Genomic DNA, 19,079 nt, shown 5'->3' on the forward strand with positions numbered 1-19,079 from the left:
AGTTTTTTATGTAGTTTATACTTTAGTTTTCTACGTGGTTGTTTAGTAACTGCAGCTACATACTATTAACATTCCTTTCCTTAGTTAATGCTACTCCCTGCACCCTCCCTTGGTGCTGCTGATCCTGCATAATGCATGGGCATAATATGACTTTGAAACCCCCACGCCCACCTCCTACGCATTTACCATGAATATGCTAAATTCCTCTTGATATGCACATTCTTTTGTTAAGGCGCTCTTCTTCTTCCACCTCCAACCTCAGCTTATATATAAGCTCCTAGCTTGGCAGTATCTCATTCTTCACCTGAAGACGGCTGCTTGCGTTGTAGCCGAAACGTCGTGAGAATTATTTTATTTTATTATGTTTTATTTTTATTATTTTATTACTTCCCTTCCACGTGACTTTACCGAAAGAACCAAGAAGATGAATCCCTGCAGTCACGAAAGCTTTAAATCGAAATTTAACACAAATGATAGCTCAACAAAGTGGCTTCTCGTGCCATCCTCATAACTCGGGGTGGATGTTCATCGTCTCTCATTCTGCGTGCTTACCCGGCAAAGTCCTCCCGAGTCTCATGACACATTGTTGAGGAGAGTTCCTGCTAAGCTTTTGCAACATGTGGCGAAGACTGCTCTGTTTCGGTGCTGTATAGTCCAAACGAGTAGCTTGTAGTGTAATCTTCCATGATGCCGACAATAGCCAACTCTTGCATCACGGGATCTTTACTTTTTTTACTGTCCACCGACGCGCTTATTATTTGAGTTGTTTACACCCGCAGCATTGATGAGGGCTGCCGCTGGATCCGAACCGTTAACCTCTGCAACGAGAAAAAAAATCACCTGTGCCACATCATCACCTATTGTGGCGACTACTGCCCCAAGTACTCGCTCACATTGTCCCACTAACGAATTTCATTTAAATCTTCATCCTCTCTTCCCTTCCATTTTTAAATCCTTCATATTAAGTTCGCTTGCTTGCTTGCGTGCTTGCGTGCTTGCTTGCTTGCTTACGACCGTGCAAATCTTTCGGTCGTTTTTTAACCCACTTCCCGTGATCCAATCGAGCTGACATTTTGCACACAGACTCGTTTTGCGTGACAATTTATTTTCGTGAAAAAAATTTCCAAAATTTTACACTGTTTAGGGAAAACAAATTTAATATTTAATTACCAATTGCGTAATACTGGCAGACAATCATCTGACCCATAGGTGGCAGCCATCTCAAGCCAGAGGACGAGAGGACTCTAGCCGCCACGCATATAAAGGATTTATAGTGAAAAACTTTGTTTTTACGGGTTATACTTATTATCCTTCATATTTCCAGCTGTGGCCCTCTTACGAAATGTCCCACATGTGCCTCGTTGTTGTTGATTGAACTGGGGAGCAATGGACGAACAAAATGGAATCAATTAGTTCAGGGGTGGGGAAACTTTTTTCTGACAAGGGCCATTTCGATATTTATAACATCATTCGCGGGCCATACAACATTATCAACTTAAAAATTTGCCTGTTATATTTGGTCAAACATGTGTAACAAAAATAAAAAATGCGGTGACTTACTCAGCCGTTCGTATGTTGCGCTGTTCTAACCACTGCGCCACCACTTCCGTCACATTGAGAACACACCAGCTTTTGCTCTGTACGTTTGTTTATTCGCTGTGTAGGCAGTGCGACATTGATCCGCTCGACACATTGACAAAGCGCAATCCAAACAGAAAACCTCTGCGCTACGCGGCCGCACGTCATTGCTTAAAACCCGTACGTTGAAATGTTATTCCAGGATTGCCTCGTTTGTCAAATATAAATTCCAAAAGGAGGGGTCGTACTCAGAATGTGAAGCCAAATTTATTTTTAGAGTACCACACTTTGTTATGAATTGTGGGAAAGAGGCACAATGCACGCAGAAAACCCCACCGATAACACATTACAATACTGAAACTTGATGGCACCGTGGGGAACAGTTCACGCCCATCACCGGTGGTTCTAGTTGTAAAGAAGAGATGGATCAAACGCGTCCCTTTAAAAATCCACCACTCTAGTGACAGGACGCTTCTGGGATAATTGTCTCCACCCGTGGCACTGAATGGTAAACACGGTGATCCACTATGGGCATTAGAATTTATTTAGTTTACCGGCGGAGAGAGATTGCGAATGGATGGGAAGATATTGTAAGAGCAATGCGCTGGGTGCGAGCGGTAACTGGAGCCAGTTTGTTTCCAGCCTGGATTACGATCGTTATCAGGCGTTGCCAAAACACGGTTCCCAAGGACGCATGTGCATCGCGGGCCGTTCAAAGTGCCGCTCGAAAGAGATAACGGAATTTGATTTGAAGCAGGAAATATCTTCCGAGGCCAGAGCAGCCAAGCGTAATTTTCTCCTGGACAGCAGAGCCAGACACAACTGCTCCAGAAGATAGTTTTTTTATTCAAAACTCCAGAGCCAACCAGCACGAGCAAACCGATCCGTTGACCACGTGTCTTGTAGCTGTTGGCTGCATTCCACGTTTTGTACGTGGTTTGTCGGGTCAGGAAGTTTGGCAACAACTGGTTTAGATTCCTGGAGTTAGTAATCCGGAGCTTGGTTGACAGAACCTGGATGTATAACGGTTGGGAGCCCAAAATCCTTGTTTCTGAAGCCACAAATTTGGAGCATATTTCGAGCCTGGATTTGCAGAACAATACCGCACGTAAGATTGCACCATGCAAAGCCAGAAAGGTCTCACCACTTAGTAGAAATCAGTACACAACACTGACTTTTAAGTGTTTGGCCACAACTCTCCAAAAGTTCTTTATTACTATATTAACCATCGCTACAGGCAGCAACATCGCGAATCATAAAACATCTGCCAAAGGGATGAAGCGCATTTGTTAAAAAACAAAAATGTGTCAAAATTAAGAGGGCACGGCTTGGCCGCTCCAATCCACGCGTGTTGCATGGGTTGGCCCATGGCGTGCAGAGTTGGGTCCCTAGAGAAGATGAGTTCCATTGTCCCTTGACACTTTGACGTGCTACCGATTGATAATTAGTTCTCGTCGCTTGACTCCTCATCAGCTTCTCGTAGCCACTGGACAAACTTCTGGATCTGCACAGGAAAGATTTACATTGCCATCAATTACAAAGCAGGCCTCCATATCTTACAGTTTCATCCTATGCATCATCATCGCTTAAATCAGGGTTTCCCCAGACTCAATTCCTCATGATCCACAATGATACCTCTCTCAGCATTTCATCAACTGTCCCCATTTAAACACAAATTTTCATTACACTGCAGCACATGCCTGATGGTTGGTTAACACACTACCGTGTGATGTAGAGATGACAGATTTAACCTCCATCTTAATCACAAAATTCTCAATCTTCATTCGAATCAGGTGTCTCTATGTCACGTGGGACTTTTTTTTAGCAATCATCAGCCGTATGCAGCTTGTATGGACTTAAAATTTAGGATTCGAATGGGGAAGACTGATGAAATTTGAAAGGTGTAAGTAACATCGTCGGTTACAAGGACTGGAGTTTGAAAGACATTGACAAAACTACCCATAAATTTTGATTTAAAGCTTTCGTAACTGCAGAGATTAATTTTCTTAAACTACCTATAGTTAATATTTTACTTGCATTATTACTATCAGTCATGTTATGATGTAAATATATGCCCTTACTGGAGGGAGCCCTCTCAGGTCACGACAAAGGCCTTGTTTTTCCACTCAACATGAGATGCCATTTGCCTCATAAGCCCAAATTAAATGAAGGAACAAATGGGTAGGCGGGCAGGTTGGCAGGCTGATGGGCAGGCAGAGTTGGGGCTGGCATATCCCACGGGCACCACACTCACCGAAGGCAACTGCCGCAACTGCCGGGCCTTCTCCGAGCAACCAGTCTGGGTGAACCACCTGATGATGGCTTCCTCCTCCAGCACCTCCTCTTCGTACATCGTCATCAGGATCTGTGAGTGAGGAGGTGGGCGGGAGGGAAGGGATGTTGCGGGTGCGAGAGTAAAGCGAGCTTAGGGGGTGTTCCGAACACTGCCAAGGGCTGCGTTGTTTCAACGCGTCGCGTGCCGTAACCTGCGCTTGCAATGCGACTTCGCGTCTTCGCATTAAAGCCAGGCGAGAGCACGTTGAGAATAAGGTCCTCTTTTTGCAAGCGACGCAGCGGTGCCATACTTCAATTACCCAGGGAAGCCTTAAAGAGCCTCAATACGGTTATTTGGGAGAGTCCTGCATTGTTCGTATATTTGTCCAATTCCAAAAATCAATTTTTGAAATGTGCTTGGAATCAGCAGTTCCAGGAAAGAGCACTCAGAGCTGTGTGCAGATAAGCCTCAACAACCCATTTCTGAACCATATTTTTCTTGACTGCCTCGCAGCCCAAGCCTACGACACCTGAACAGCCCCACGGAAGTCTCCGTTGTGAGCACCATATGCATGGAGGTTGGACTTCTTTCGGGACGCTCCGTGGGCCGGCGCTTGCATCACGTCCCCGGGGCTCACCGTGGCGAGGGCGGCGTGCACCTGCGGCAGAGCGAACGCCGCTTCCTCCAGCACGGCCAGCACATCCATGTGGTCGCTCAGACGCTTCACGTAGTTACGGAACAGCGGCGTCCACTGCACCAGCAGCTGTGGGGGGGGAGAAGGCAGTGGCAGCAGCGGCGAACGGATTCGCACACACGTTCGTATACACACTCATTACACACGTAAATATATATACACACATGCAATATAACAAGCGTACGTAGACGCATGGGTGTACGGGCACAAATACACACACAATCACACCAAAGATGCCCTGTATAGCCTTTAACAGACTGTTTGGGAAAGTGCCGTTAGCAAGCATCTATGAAGGCCGGCATGGCCCAGGACCGGTTCAGTTAATCGCCACTGGTGTTGGCCTTGAGCGGGAATCGAACAAGGATCGTTGGGTTCGTAGGTCAGCTCCCCACAACATACATGCACACAGTGCACAGGGTAAATTCACAAATGTAAAGGTGGCAACGTCAGGAGGGCGGCAGAGAACTTACAGGCTTGAGGGCTTTCATGAACTCCGACGCTTGCACCATCTTGTTCGTGCGCGCCAGCACCACATCCACCGCTCCGCGGGTCAGCGCCTGCATCACGTCCCTGAGGCTCACATTGTACGCGTACCTGAGGGTAAAGGTGCGTGCGCAATAGGTCAGTTACACGTGTAGTGTCAACGATTCAGAGACAGAGTTTCTAGGAGGCACCTTCTTTATTAACAACTTTCACCGGTCTCGTCCGCACACTCTCCACAGTAGCTCAGCCTAGCCTGTACACAACACTCGCCCGTCTAACACTGATGGCGCTGACCGAGATAGCCAACTACTCTCCTCGTAGCGCAACGTCTAGCGGAGACATTGAGAGACGACGACGGTGACGAGACGACAGCGACGACGAGACGTGTCCACTCCCAGAACCGGCAACCCCGAGCCCCCCACTCTCGCATCCTTTTATGTTCCCAGCGCGGCCTGGGTCCGCCCTGTCCGCGCCTCCCATCTCGAACCCGCTAGCAGGTTCCAGGGGCCTCCAGACGGGGTCCTCCGTGACCCTTGCCCCAGATCCTCCGCTCTGCCAACTCACCGTGCTCACGCTCACCGGCGTGTGCGCCGTCTGTCCACCACGGCTGCCGCCGGTGTCAAACAGCTGGCGCAATTACACCACACGTGCAATGTGCCCCTGGGAAAACTGGGGTCGACAATCTAGAGATGTTGATGCAGTTTGCCCACGACCAAAATTACCCGGAATGGGTCCGATGTCATCCGTCGGATCTCGGGAGAAAAGCAGGTTTGAGCTTGGATGGGTGACCAGCATGCAAGCCAGGTTGTTTAGGCAACTGCAGGGTGCTACTACACTGCAGGTCAAAACGCTTTTCTTTCTGCTTCTTTCCGTGCACTGCTCAACTCTGGAATACCCCTCCCATCGTCTTGTTTCTCCAAGTCCTTACAATTACCTTGCTCGATCCAAGAAACGTATTAACTCTAATCTATTTCACTCTCCATAGTGAAGTTTGTTGCTGGAGGCTTGCTGTTTTATTTGGGCCTTTTGCTCATCAACCGTGATGATTAAAAAAACATTCAAAAAAACACTGAATTGACTTTCGGAGGTTGTAGTACAAAAGAGAATACATGAGATTTTCCTCACGGCCGTGTGGCTTTGACGGTGCCTCTTTCACTGAGTCAACAAAGTGCTGCGTTCTGGACGTATACATGCTGCTGCATTGACCTCTTGCTTGCCCACGACGTAGCACAGCCCTGCAGCCGCGTGCGTGGTCACCCATCTAAGCACTATTCGGGCTCAACACGAAATGGACATCGTGGAATTTTCTCCGGGTCCTACGGTATTTCCCTCTACGCTCAGAATCACGCGTTTTAGAATATTTGGATGCTATAAATTTCCACGTGAAAAGCCGCTTCGTTGAGCTATCATTTGTGGGCAGGTCACTTCTGAAAAAACAGCTGTATAGCTCAGTGGGCCTTACCTGGTGAAATAAAAATAGAATATAACGATACGATTAGCTTCCGAGACGTGTTGATATTGGGGTGTGGTGTGGTGTGGGGGGGCGATTCCCGGCGACTGACACACGATCAACGAGACTCACTTGGACGAGTTGATTTCCAGTACGAGGTTGTCGCATGACACGTTCTCCTCAGCCCCCCGTTGCAGGCTGTCAAGCACCTCGTTGTAGAACACTGCAAACACAGCGAATCACAACGCTGCTTGCTCACTCACTGCATTGGTTTCATGGTATAGCGGCGTTGGCTTTTTTTTCATTGGAATCGACGACGTTCTGTTTGTGATATTTATGTTAATGATAGTGATGTCGCTTATCAATGCAAGCCCCATCGAGTCTCAAACTATGTTTCGTGTGTGTGCGGCATATGTGTGCGGCATATGTGTGCGGCATATGTGTGCGTGTTAACATGTCTTTGTGCCTGTGTGAGAGTGCATGGGGGTATGTGTGGGGGTATGTGTGGGTATGTGTGCGCGTGCACGCATCTGTGGAGTGGCAGTGCAGTGGTTTGCGCACTGCGCTAGGAACCCAGCGACCTGAAGTCGATTCGAGCTCACATCTAACATTAACGGTAATGAATATCTGAGCTCGGACTCTCCTAGGTCGAGTCAACCTTAAATGAGTACCTCGCATGGTTTGTAAACATCAGCATTGGGGAGACAAAGGCAGCCAGGCATGATGCTGGACACCCAACACCTCGTGTGCCGGTCTGGCCTTAACAGGTGCTCGCTAACAGCACGTGCCCCAACATTCTGTTAAGAATATACAGGGGATTGTTGTCTTTGTGTATTGTGCATATACATAAGTGTGTGCGAACTTGTGTTAATGTGTTCTTGAACGCGTATGTATGGTGTGTGTAAGCACGTGTTTGAGAGGCCGTGTGCGAGCACGCTTGCGCGTGGGAGTGTGTGTGGGTGTGTTTGCGAGGTCGTGCGTGAAGTTACTCTTTGTGTCGTCTGGCGGTGGAGACATTTTCCCATCACACACGTCACCTCCAGACTCATCCTCACTCTCCTCCTCACTCTCCTCCTCTGGCACCTCCTCCAGGGACAGGCCTGAATGAGCGCGCACACACACGCAACATTAAGAAGCACACACACACGGGCATCCACTGGATTATAACCAATTTTTACTGCGGGTGTTATGACCAAAATTATATACGCCGTCTGCTTCACAAGGGATGTTAATATCATTCGCAAGAGGATCACCATCCAAATTTGAAAATTACCCGCAAATCTTTTCACTTTGGATTATGCATGGCAATCATCACCTACTAGCAGACTAATACCCCAGGTGACCATTGCAAATGAGGCGCTGAACCGAGCCGTGCGAGCCGAGCGAAGCGCCCGTCCCGTTTTAACATCGAGTGAACAACTACCGACGGACGTCACGGACCCCACACGTCGTCCGCGAGCGGGTCCGCATCATCCTCCTTGGCTTCGCCCCGGCTAATCAGGTTCCAGACGTAGCCTTTGCCCTCCGACCCCACCTCCGCTGGGTTGTAGCCTGGGTGGGATGAGGGCAGGAGAGAAGGACAGAGCAGACAAGATTCATGGAGTGCTGTCACATAGGACACACTGAAATATTCATCTGCAACTTCATGGTTAACGAATCGTACCTGGATATTGTCAAGGGGCGTTGAAGCAGTCAGTGCCGCAGTGGTTAGGATGCTGTGCTATAAACACTGCGATTGCCGGCAGCGGCTAACATCATTGACAAGGGATATCCGAACCAGTAATGGGTACTCCCTTCACCAACCTGCCACTGACCAGTGTAGTGAAGTCTGATCAAACAACTCCCGTGACCGACGCAGCGTGGGGATGCATTGGTCGGACTCGCACACATCCCACTGAGAGTTATGTTCATCACGTGTGTGCTCACACACATGTTTAGTAACACACAACGGCGGTCACGGTGTGCGTGGGGAAAGTGCTATACCCCTACTGTGTGGGCCAGATATCACTTGAAGGGATCCGAGAGGGAGCTCTGCAATATCCCCTTCTTTGAGCCGCTCCCTAAGACGAACAGATGCACTGCTCTGCGAGGGATCCAAATTCATTCTTCGTCTGATGACAAGACACCATAAAATTTCGATTTAAAGCTTTCGTGACTTTCCGACAGACCTGTTCTTCACCTGAGGACGGCTGCTTGCATTGTGGCCGAAACGTCGTGAGAATTATTTTTATTATGTTTTATTTTATTTATTTTATTATTTCCCTTCTACGTGACTTTACCAAAAGAACCAAGAAGAAGACACCATTAGTCCAACCGAAATAAAGAATTGTTAAAAAACACATGTCAAGTTTGCGTGTAATCTTACATTACATTGAGCAGGGAATGTCATGTTGTATTCACACGAGCGTGCCACATCGTAGAGCCGCACACATCGCTGGCCAACACCGTGTAATGTCACGTGTATGTCACGGTGACCTTTGTCCTTGGATGGTGCCTTGACCTGGTCAGACGATTCCTCCTCGCTGAACTCGTCGTAGTCATCGTCGTCGTCGGCATCGCGTGGGACATGTAAGGAGACGGCCGTCCCCTCGGGCAGGGAGACATCAGGGCCCACCACCGTCTACGCGGACCGGCAGACGGACCACAGAGACAGAGATCACCCCCTTCCTAGAGAATGGCATCGTCGTGCTTTTCCTTCCCACTCGGTTCCTCCGAGTGTTTGTATGCCCCCCCTCCCCGGGTTGCTACTCACCCCATAGGAGATGACGCAACGTGGAAGCACGCGCACGTTTTGCCGGATGGAGGCGCCGCTACACACGAGGGAGCCGCACACCACGACGCCGTCGGCGATCGTCACGTCGTCCCACAAGACCGCGTCTTCCAGGCGCACGTTGCTGCCTGGCGCAGAGACAGAGGTTACCCCGCGTTAGCTGCGTAAGGTCCTGTCGCGGTTGCGCTGCTGCACAGGACTTCGATTCCCGAAGAAGCTCCCAGCACGCGAGGCGAAACGTCCGGGACATCATGCCGGACAACGCAAGACGCGACCCGAAAACGCGTCGGAAATCTATGCAGGCTGATACTGCTGGCGCAAGTACTGCACACGCGCACACACACACGAGCAAACACACACGCGCACACACACATACACGGATAAACAAACGAGACACAATCACGCCAGCTGTTGGATGTATACACGTACGGGCCACGGGCGCATTTCACACGGGCACAAACACGGGCACACGGCAACATACGGACCTGAGCGCACGGGTACATGTGCACGTGGACAGGCAAACATGTAAAACACACAGCAGAGGTGTGTACATGGCTATGGGTGTACAGACACATGGGGGACACACGGACACATTGACACACACCCACACGTGCAAATAAACAGGCACACACAAAAAGATCCGGGCAAGGACGGCAGATGAAGACTACGATCCCGTTCCTGTCGTCAAAACACCTTAACTTGTCGTCACAGTGACGTTAACTACAACCGCGAGAAGACGATAGCGCGTCGTTACCGATGCTGCATCTGCGGCCGATGACGGTGCGTGTGATGTGGCAGCCGGCGCCGATCGTCGTGTCCTGTCCCATCACCGAGTCACCCTCCACGAGGCTGCCGGGCCCCAGCGACACGCCGGGCGCACGGTACACGTTGTGGCGCGCCAGTGCGTAGCCGTCCCTACGCGGTGCGGCCGGAAGAAAAAAATCAACGTCAACGATGATTGTGATTCACAGTGTAGAGCATTTAAATATGAGCTGGGGGAATTTTTTCCTTAATGAGGGCCGAACATCACAAATTGTGTGTTAATGCTAACATGCTCCAATGTAAGTATGTTGAACTTATTTTGCACCGTACGTAGCCAACTGCGTGAATTGGAGGTGTTGGGGGAAGGACAACAAACTAAACACAAAAAGCGGTTCTAAAGTAATTCGTTTTTAATCTAAATTTAAAAGTGCATGGCACCAGTGGCTTCCTAATATCGGAAGGAAGAGCGTTCCAGACAGTCGCAGAAGCACATCCGAAAGCGTCGCGACGCGGTGAACGTCTTTATTCGATGGCCAGCCAAAAGCCGCTGCGAGGATAACTAGAATTTGCGCGATGGTTTACGCTCCTTGACGAGATCGGCTAGGATGAAAACATTTAAGAAATGGGGATGGCACTCATCCCTGTCGGTGGGCCGGGACTCGCACACGTTGTGGAAATCCCATGTTCTAATTACGGGGGGGGGCGACACCTACCCACATCCCGCCGACGGCACCATCACTTCGGGCGTGAAGGGGCAGGGCCAGCGGCGCACGATGTCGCAGCTCACGGCGTGGTAGGCGTAGAGGCTGGACGCGCGCGCCGCGTACGAGTCGCGCAGGCACACCATGTGGATCTGGTTCCCGAGAATCTGACGCGTACGCAAGACGAGGTGTCATGTCAAGCGGTCAAGGGATGCCCCGGCGCAGAGGGCACTGCATCGAAAACAAATGATTATTTCCCACCGGATACCACCCAGGACGATGATCCGCAATGTCACCACGTCTCTGTTTCGGGCGTCAAGGTGAATGTCGGCGAGCAGCTATTAAGGCCTGCACGGGGGAGCTTTGGCAGGTGTGGTTGACACCGTGTAGCGGATGCGTCGATTGGTATCGACTCACGATACAAGCATCGAACCATGTGTGCGAGGATGAGTTATCTACAATTCGAATCTGCTGTAATTGGTTTGCACAAACCCTACAGCCAACCGAGACGCTTAGTTTATCGCAATAGAAAAAAAAAACTACTACCGCCTGTCGAATCAAATCACGATCCAAAATTATGACAATTTGTCGAACCACGGGGAGAGCCCAACAGTTACATTTCTAATGTAAACCGAGTTCAATTCATCTCTCCACTGTCGGTGTTTTCTGACCACACCGCCACTGCGAGGGACGTCACAAGTTCTGTTGACCGCACGTCAGTCATCAAGCGCCAATGGTGGTGTGGGCGGATAGGAGTCCTGCACCGGTTACTGGAATTTTAGCAAAAAAATTAATTGCCAAGCTGTTTCATTCCAGCGATTTCATTCCAACCATGCAGCTCTGATGGACTGCAAGCGCAAGTCCTTTTGGGCCAACCATAGCTCGTTGGGCCAAAGCTCCGCTCCGCATCGCGTCGGACAAAGCCAGGGAGCACACACCTCTTCGTTGACAAGGATCCCGCGGACGAAATCATCCCTCGTCTGGTAGTCGAAATTATCTGTGAAGAGCTCGGCCACCTGTCGGGCAGGGGGAGAGCAGGCAGAAAGAAACCGACGATTGGGCGTTCGTGTCGACAGGCGTCAACGGTTTGACCAGTGACTTACAGCAAGTATAATAATTACAATATGACCCGCGCTACGAGATTTTCAAATGATAAATAACTGTCAATCAAACAGTAAATCTGGATGGTTAAATGAAAAAATAAACGGCGTGTTGAATTAAATTTGTTTGTGTTTTTATCAAAGGCTTTGCGCTTCTTTGCCAGGTGTCAGGAGTTAGGGGTCGGGAGGTTGAGGGATGGTGGCGGGGGGGGGTTCGGGGGTGGGGGGTGTCTGGGTCGCGGTGGTCACCTGCGGTGAGCAGATGCTGATGTGGCAGTCAAGGAGATCGTGCCTGACCTCCACCTCGCCACTGCCGCCCTGGAAGATGTGCTGCTCCATCAGACACGAGGGAAGGCAAGAACACATTCTTTACTCACTCTCCAAGAGACCGACTCCGAGGCACGAGGAGGAACCAAACGGGAAAGGACGCCACGCAGTGAGCCAATGCCAAGCTCTGCGGTCCTCTACATATCAAGATGTTATAAGCCAAGTAATGAGTGTCTACGTAATTATAATAATGATTTGGACAATGACGACACCGCCCAATGATGATAATAATACTTTCATTTTATATCGCGTCATTCATGCTAATAGCATCCCACAACGCTGTACATTAATTATATATGAGGACCAAATCCCATACACAGCCACTACCAAGCAAATGAAAACCCTACTACCAAGCAAAATCGAAAATGAACAAACAAATGAAGAAATGGCACCAAAACAATAAGCACAACGACAATGATGACCATTTACACCATTGGAACCTCATTTGCCAGTAAAAAATATGATAATTGGTTTTTTACCCTTCTATCTGGCAACAAAACTGACACCTTTTTTTACAAGGAGTCATGTTTGCATAGACCACAATACCTGCAGTCATAATGCAAACCAAAAACATAACTCTGATAATGTATGCACTGTCCTTGAAGTTGATTGGTCCACACCCGAGACAGCTTTCCTTAGAGCCTAGTCTCACATGGGTTGTGCGCCTTGTGGCGTCATCTGGTCCAACACCATGTGAGACTAGGCTCTAAGGAAAGCTGTCTGGGGTGTGGACCAATCAACTTCAAGGACAGTGCATACATTATCAGAGTTATGTTTTAGTTTGCATTATGACTGCAGGTATTGTGGTCTATGCAAACATGACTCCTTGTAAAAAAGGTGTCAGTTTTGTTGCCAGATAGAAGGGTAAAAAACCAATTATCAATGATGACCATTGTCCGCTCACCAGCGGCAGGCGGATTTTCCCCGGCGCGGCATGCTGGTAGTGCAGCACGCGCCCCGTGCACGCGTCCGCCGCCACCACGACGTCGTCGTGGCGCGTGCGGGCGCGGTGGCCCGGTCGACACTCGCGGAACACCATGGTCATCACCGACACGTTCCTCTCTCGCTCACGCCGCTGCCTGCCAACCAACGCCACACCAGCATCAGCAACGTCATCGTCATCCCCGGGTATGTCACCACACGTCGGAATCGTCGATTCATACGCTCAAAATACACGCATGGATATTCCTGCGTATTGTAACATTAATTTTAGTTTGGGTTATATCGCGTAAGTATATATGTGCGTCGTGTACTCACCACCACCCGACAAAGTCAAATAGTAAAGTTTGTCACGTAAACGTGTCAATTAGTTCATACTTCAGCACACCGGTGTGTTGGAGAGTAAACCCACAACATTTACAATTTACTAGAAAGTCCTTGATTATTAATAATATTGGTCGCGAAAGCCTACGTGTTAAGCTGTAACATTAAACTCTGGAGTCACCACTGTAACTCTGGGATCAAAGCTAAAGTATCTCCCCCGCTCAAAAGACTGCCGTTGTTCGTCCCCAAGCCTGCGTGAGCAACTCCATATTCCAGTGGCAGGGGTCGGCCTGTCCACAGTGTTGAATGGTGGTGGCGGTAGGTAGAGCGGTAGGTGGGAGAGGATGGCGCACTTGTGCTGCTGCAGCGCGCTCTTGAGGCTCGCGTTGCACACGAGGTCGGCGTGCACCAGCAGGAAGTCGGAGCGCACCAGCGTCTTGGCGTCCACGTCGCGCAGCACGTCGCCCAGCGAGCGGAACGTCTCCGAGCTCAGCACGCGCACCACGTTGCGCGACCCCGGCGCACTCCACCGCGACTTGCTGTGCCCGCCACGTGCACGGCAACATGCGGTGGCACGCAGACATGGGTACACGCACGCGGGAATGCGCAGGTAAGGACGGGGATGCGCAGGAATGCACGTGGGTGCCCAGGGACAAAAAGGGACAGACGAACACACACGGATGCAAGGGTTGGAACGGGTAATTCAGAGGCAAATAAGGATACCCAGGGATGCATGAGGACACCCACGAATACACGGGTATGGTTATGGATGCATCGGATGCACGGGAATGCCTAGGGACAAACAGGGACACCCAAGGAACACACGATGAATGCACAGGGAATGCATAAATCATATTGGGGAAAAGAATAGTAGGCATTCATTTGGTGATACAGCACGTAGAATAAAATGGTGAGGCGGCGAGTCTGACGACACGAACCTGATGTACGCTCGGACTTCCTCCGCTTTCCAGCAGCAGAAGATGAACGTCTGCTGGACACCAGCGGCCGCGAGCATCTCCAGAGCATAGTCGATCATGGGCACGTTGACCAGAGGTAAGAGTGCCTGCACGCAATGCCAGACAGACCACTATATAAAGCAGGCGTGGGGAACCTATCCCTTAATGAAGGCCAAATCGAACATCCGAATAACTTTGGTTAAGCCATGCATTAACACAAACACCTGAGTCAATTCTGTCACTGCAAGAGACCCTTGGCGATGGCAAGTGACTGAGCGCAGTGTTGTTTCCAGGTCAAAAATATTCCCCCCACCTTGCCCGTCTAGTGCGGCTAAGATGCTTGCTGTCATGGATAGATATAGTTTGTGGGTGGTTGTTAAGTGGATGGTCTCATGTGGCCATGGGTCACATGAAATTAATTTCCCAACCTCTGAGTGAACACTAGGCAAGGGCTGGATCGTAACACTGTACTGCACACAGATGAACGACACGATCTACAAAATAATAGTGAGATCAATGTAAATAAAAACTATTTTAAACATTTAAGTGAGGTACTAGGAGGTATAACTCAAAGCTCCACAAATAGGTTCAACAATCCATTGCTGTACTGACACCGTTTGGGACACCCTTGCAGCCAAAACATGCATTGAGGCAAATCTTGGATTACAAGAGTTTGCTTGTAGGCTAAACACATTCCTGCGGAGAGAGCTGGTAGGAACGTTGGGTTGCTTGGTCAATGGCCAGGGTCAACGGCGGCGTGGTGTATTCCGCAAATATGCAGGAATGTATTTTATGAAGAGCAACTTGCAGACATCTCTTAGCAAGTGTTTCAAGAGAGAAGAGAGAAAACACGAGCACTAAAGGGAATTGACATCTACATATGCAGAACATAAAGAACAAGTGTGGCATCTACATATGCAGAACATGAAGAACCAGTAGCATCTGTAGAACATGTAGAAACCCGTGGCATCTCCATCTACAGGAGATTATACAACTTTTAAAGCCATCCTCAGTGTTTAGTGTACATGCCGTACAACATATTTTGAATCGACGGGAGTAAAGTTGGACTTACGAACAAATAGACGTACGAACAGGCCTGGAACCTAACTCATTTGTAAGTAGACGAGTCCCCTATAGCCGAGTGCACATGCTCTGATGATTACAGCCATGGGAAACGGGGTGGAAGTTACGCAAGCACTATTCATCCCAGGCTTGATTCTGCTTTAGCTTCTGAGATAAGAGACTGCAGTTATTCCAGGTGGCTTTGGTCACAGGCACTTTTAGACGGTATACCCTGAACCTAGTGCAGTATATTGTACGTTCAATTGTCTGGCTAATGTATCTCAGGTCATTTAATAGCGTGGATCAGTCGTGGAAATTCCAAATTCTCGTAGTGGGGGGGGTCCATTCGGGGTAAGAGACTCTGTCTCTTCCCTGTTGACAACCAATTGGGCAGTGTCAACTCTGCTGATGTTCATCCGAGTCAGTGGTGGACATTCCACATTACTATGACGGAACAGAGTCATTTCACTTAGATGACAGCCACTCTTTGAACTCGAAATTATAAAAATTAAAAACCTGTTATGTCCATACTGTACGTGTAGCATGTGCAGTACAGGAACCCCCGTTGTTGTACTCCTGGGATCTATGCTCCCCACCTTAAGCGACCGGAGTGGTGAAGTATGGTCAAATAACCCCCCACGATCCGCGAGGCGTGGGGGAGGAACCTCGTCCATCGGGGAAATTGACAAATGGGGCTGTGCAGCACAGGACAATTGTCGTGGATAGACTGCGTTGTTTTTGTTGTTGTCAGATGTGCAAATAAGAAACTGGGGCGACTTAAAATGTGCCCTTTAAAATGTGACATTGTGATACGAACACCAATAAAATGTTCATTGCAGAATTGCAACAAATAGCCGTCGAATGGAATAAATCGGCGCTAATGAGGCCAGCGTTCTTAAACAAATAACTGCTACATTAAAATAAACCCCACATACATTTGAACATTTACAGCAAAAAAACCCCCACACACACACACACGTGTCGAAAACCAATCAAACGCGGCCAACACAATTCGTACACCGCATCGGCTGCATCGACACCCGCGACGCCCGCTTATTGGACGAGCGACACCAACGTGACCGGCGCTAGCCAATCGCATCGCACAACAGGCCGGGCCCCGACCAATCGGAAGGCGCGACTCGCCTAAGCGCGCTAGCAATTCAAATCCGTCTCCAACACCAACTCACACCGCGGCCTTCCCAGCAAACCCCTCACGTCACCACTGCCTTCACCACCACCACCAACAACTCACCACCACCACCAACAACTCACCACCACCAACTCACCACCACCAACTTACCCCGCACGTCCCCACTCCCTCACCACCACCACCAACTCACCACCACCAACTCACCACCACCACCAACTCACCACCACCAACTCATCACCACCACCAACTCACCACCACCACCAACTCACCACCACCACCAACTCACCACCACCAACAACTCACCACCACCACCAACAACTCACCACCACCAACTCACCACCACCACCACTCCCTCACCACCACCACCAACTCACCACCACCAACTCACCACCACCACCAACTCACCACCACCAACTCATCACCACCACCAACTCACCACCACCACCAACTCACCACCACCACCAACTCACCACCACCAACAACTCACCACCACCACCAACAACTCACCACCACCAACTCACCACCACCAACTTACCCCGCACGTCCCCACTCCCTCACCACCACCACCAACTCACCACCACCAACTCACCACCACCAACTCACCACCACCAACTCACCACCACCACCAACTCACCACCACCAACTCATCACCACCACCAACTCACCACCACCACCAACTCACCACCACCACCAACTCACCACCACCAACTCATCACCACCACCAACTCACCACCACCACCAACTCACCACCACCACCAACAACTCACCACCACCACCAACAACTCACCACCACCAACTCACCACCACCAACTTACCCCGCACGTCCCCACTCCCTCACCACCACCACCAACTCACCACCACCAACTCACCACCACCAACTCACCACCACCAACTCACCACCACCACCAACTCACCACCACCAACTCATCACCACCACCAACTCACCACCACCACCAACTCACCACCACCACCAACTCACCACCACCAACTCACCACCACCAACTCACCACCACCACCAACTCACCACCACCACCAACAACTCACCACCACCACCAACAACTCACCACCACCAACTCACCACCACCAACTTACCCCGCACGTCCCACTCCCTCACCACCACCACCAACTCACCCCACCAACTCACCAACTCACCACCACCAACTCACCACCACCACCAACTCACCACCACCACCAACTCACCACCACCACCAACTCACCACCACCAACTCATCACCACCACCAACTCACCACCACCACCAACTCACCACCACCACCAACTCACCACCAACTCACCACCACCAACTCACCCCTCACGTCCCCACTCCCTCACCACCACCAACTCACCACCACCAACTCACCACCACCACCAACTCACCACCACCACCAACTCACCACCAACTCACCACCACCACCAACTCACCACCACCACCACCAACTCACCCCTCACGTCCCCACTCCCTCACCACCACCTCACCACACCCTCACCACCACCACCCCTTCACCACCAACTCACCACCACCGCCACCACCACCAACTCACCCTCGGCGCGTCTCTCGTCACGGGCCCGAAGCGCTGGTCGAAGCTGTCGGCCAGCAGCACGGCCTGCAAGACGTCCTCCTGCCGCAGCTCCTCGCGCCCGGGCCTCCCGCCTCCCTGCTTGCCCGACTTGCCCGCCATTTGTTGTTGTTGTGGTGGTGGTTGTGGTGGTGGTGGTTGTTGTGGTTTGATTTTCGTAGACTGCTTCGGCACCCGCGGGTCCGCCGGAGCCGTCGCGCTGATTGGTCGAGGCGCCCGCGGCGAGCGGCGGCAGCAGCCAATCGCGCGAGCCCTGTGCGCGGTGTGGTTTCTACTGCACGTGTTGTGTGTTCGTACACGTGGTGGTGGAGGCTAGTGGTGGGAGGTGGTGGGTGGGGGGGGTGGTGAAGGGTGGTGGGTGGTGGGGGGGGTGAGCGGTGGTGGGTGGTGGGGGGGGGTGGTGGGTGGGGGTGGTGGTGGTGAAGGGTGGTGGTGAAGGGTGGTGGGTGGGTGGGTGGAGGCTAGTGGTGGTGAAGGGTGGTGGGTGGTGAAGGTGGTGGGTGGTGGTGGTGAAGGGTGGTGGGTGGTGGAGGGTGGTGGGTACGAACCCGGCGACCCGAGTTCGATTCCCGCTCGCGGCCAACAATGCCCACTGACGATTATCTGAACTGATCCTGGGCCTCCCCTAGGTCGACTCGGCCTCAAATAAGTTACACGGTGCTGTGCGTAAAAAACACATCGCCACCGGGGAGACAAAGGCGGCCGGGCGTGGTGCTGGCCACCCCACCCCCTCGTGTGCCGTGCCGGCCTTCATAGGTTGCTCGCTAACAGCACTTGCCCTAACAGTCTGTTAACGCTACATGGGGGATCTTTGGGGGTGCGTAGGAAAACTCCCGTGTTGTGGTAGGTGGTGTGTGACCCCCCCCCCCCCCCCCGTAATATCAAATTATATGTTTACACAATCCACGTTGTTTACATGAAGATTACATTCAT

The 19,079-nt window shown here is 50.8% G+C and overlaps 1 protein-coding gene across 1 annotated transcript; it reads right to left on the minus strand.

The window, feature by feature from the left end:
* Positions 1 to 1,630: 1,630 nt before the first annotated feature.
* EIF2B5 (eukaryotic translation initiation factor 2B subunit epsilon) lies at positions 1,631 to 18,317 on the minus strand. Its single transcript, XM_061566061.1, has 17 exons — positions 18,111 to 18,317; positions 14,342 to 14,466; positions 13,757 to 13,942; positions 13,045 to 13,219; positions 12,063 to 12,143; positions 11,652 to 11,729; positions 10,726 to 10,880; positions 10,005 to 10,165; positions 9,233 to 9,378; positions 8,956 to 9,100; positions 7,921 to 8,031; positions 7,470 to 7,580; positions 6,613 to 6,703; positions 5,018 to 5,141; positions 4,491 to 4,616; positions 3,833 to 3,943; positions 1,631 to 3,082 (listed from the first exon to the last, which is right to left on the minus strand). The coding sequence occupies exons 1-17, from the start codon at positions 18,246 to 18,248 to the stop codon at positions 3,023 to 3,025; spliced, it is 2,124 nt and encodes a 707-aa protein (XP_061422045.1). The 5' UTR covers positions 18,249 to 18,317; the 3' UTR covers positions 1,631 to 3,022.
* Between the last annotated feature and the right edge of the window lie 762 nt (positions 18,318 to 19,079).

Source organism: Lethenteron reissneri, chromosome 36 (genome assembly GCF_015708825.2).
Source record: "Lethenteron reissneri isolate LAM-NWPU_2019-01 chromosome 36, ASM1570882v1, whole genome shotgun sequence".
NCBI classification, from domain to species: Eukaryota; Metazoa; Chordata; class Hyperoartia; order Petromyzontiformes; family Petromyzontidae; genus Lethenteron; species Lethenteron reissneri.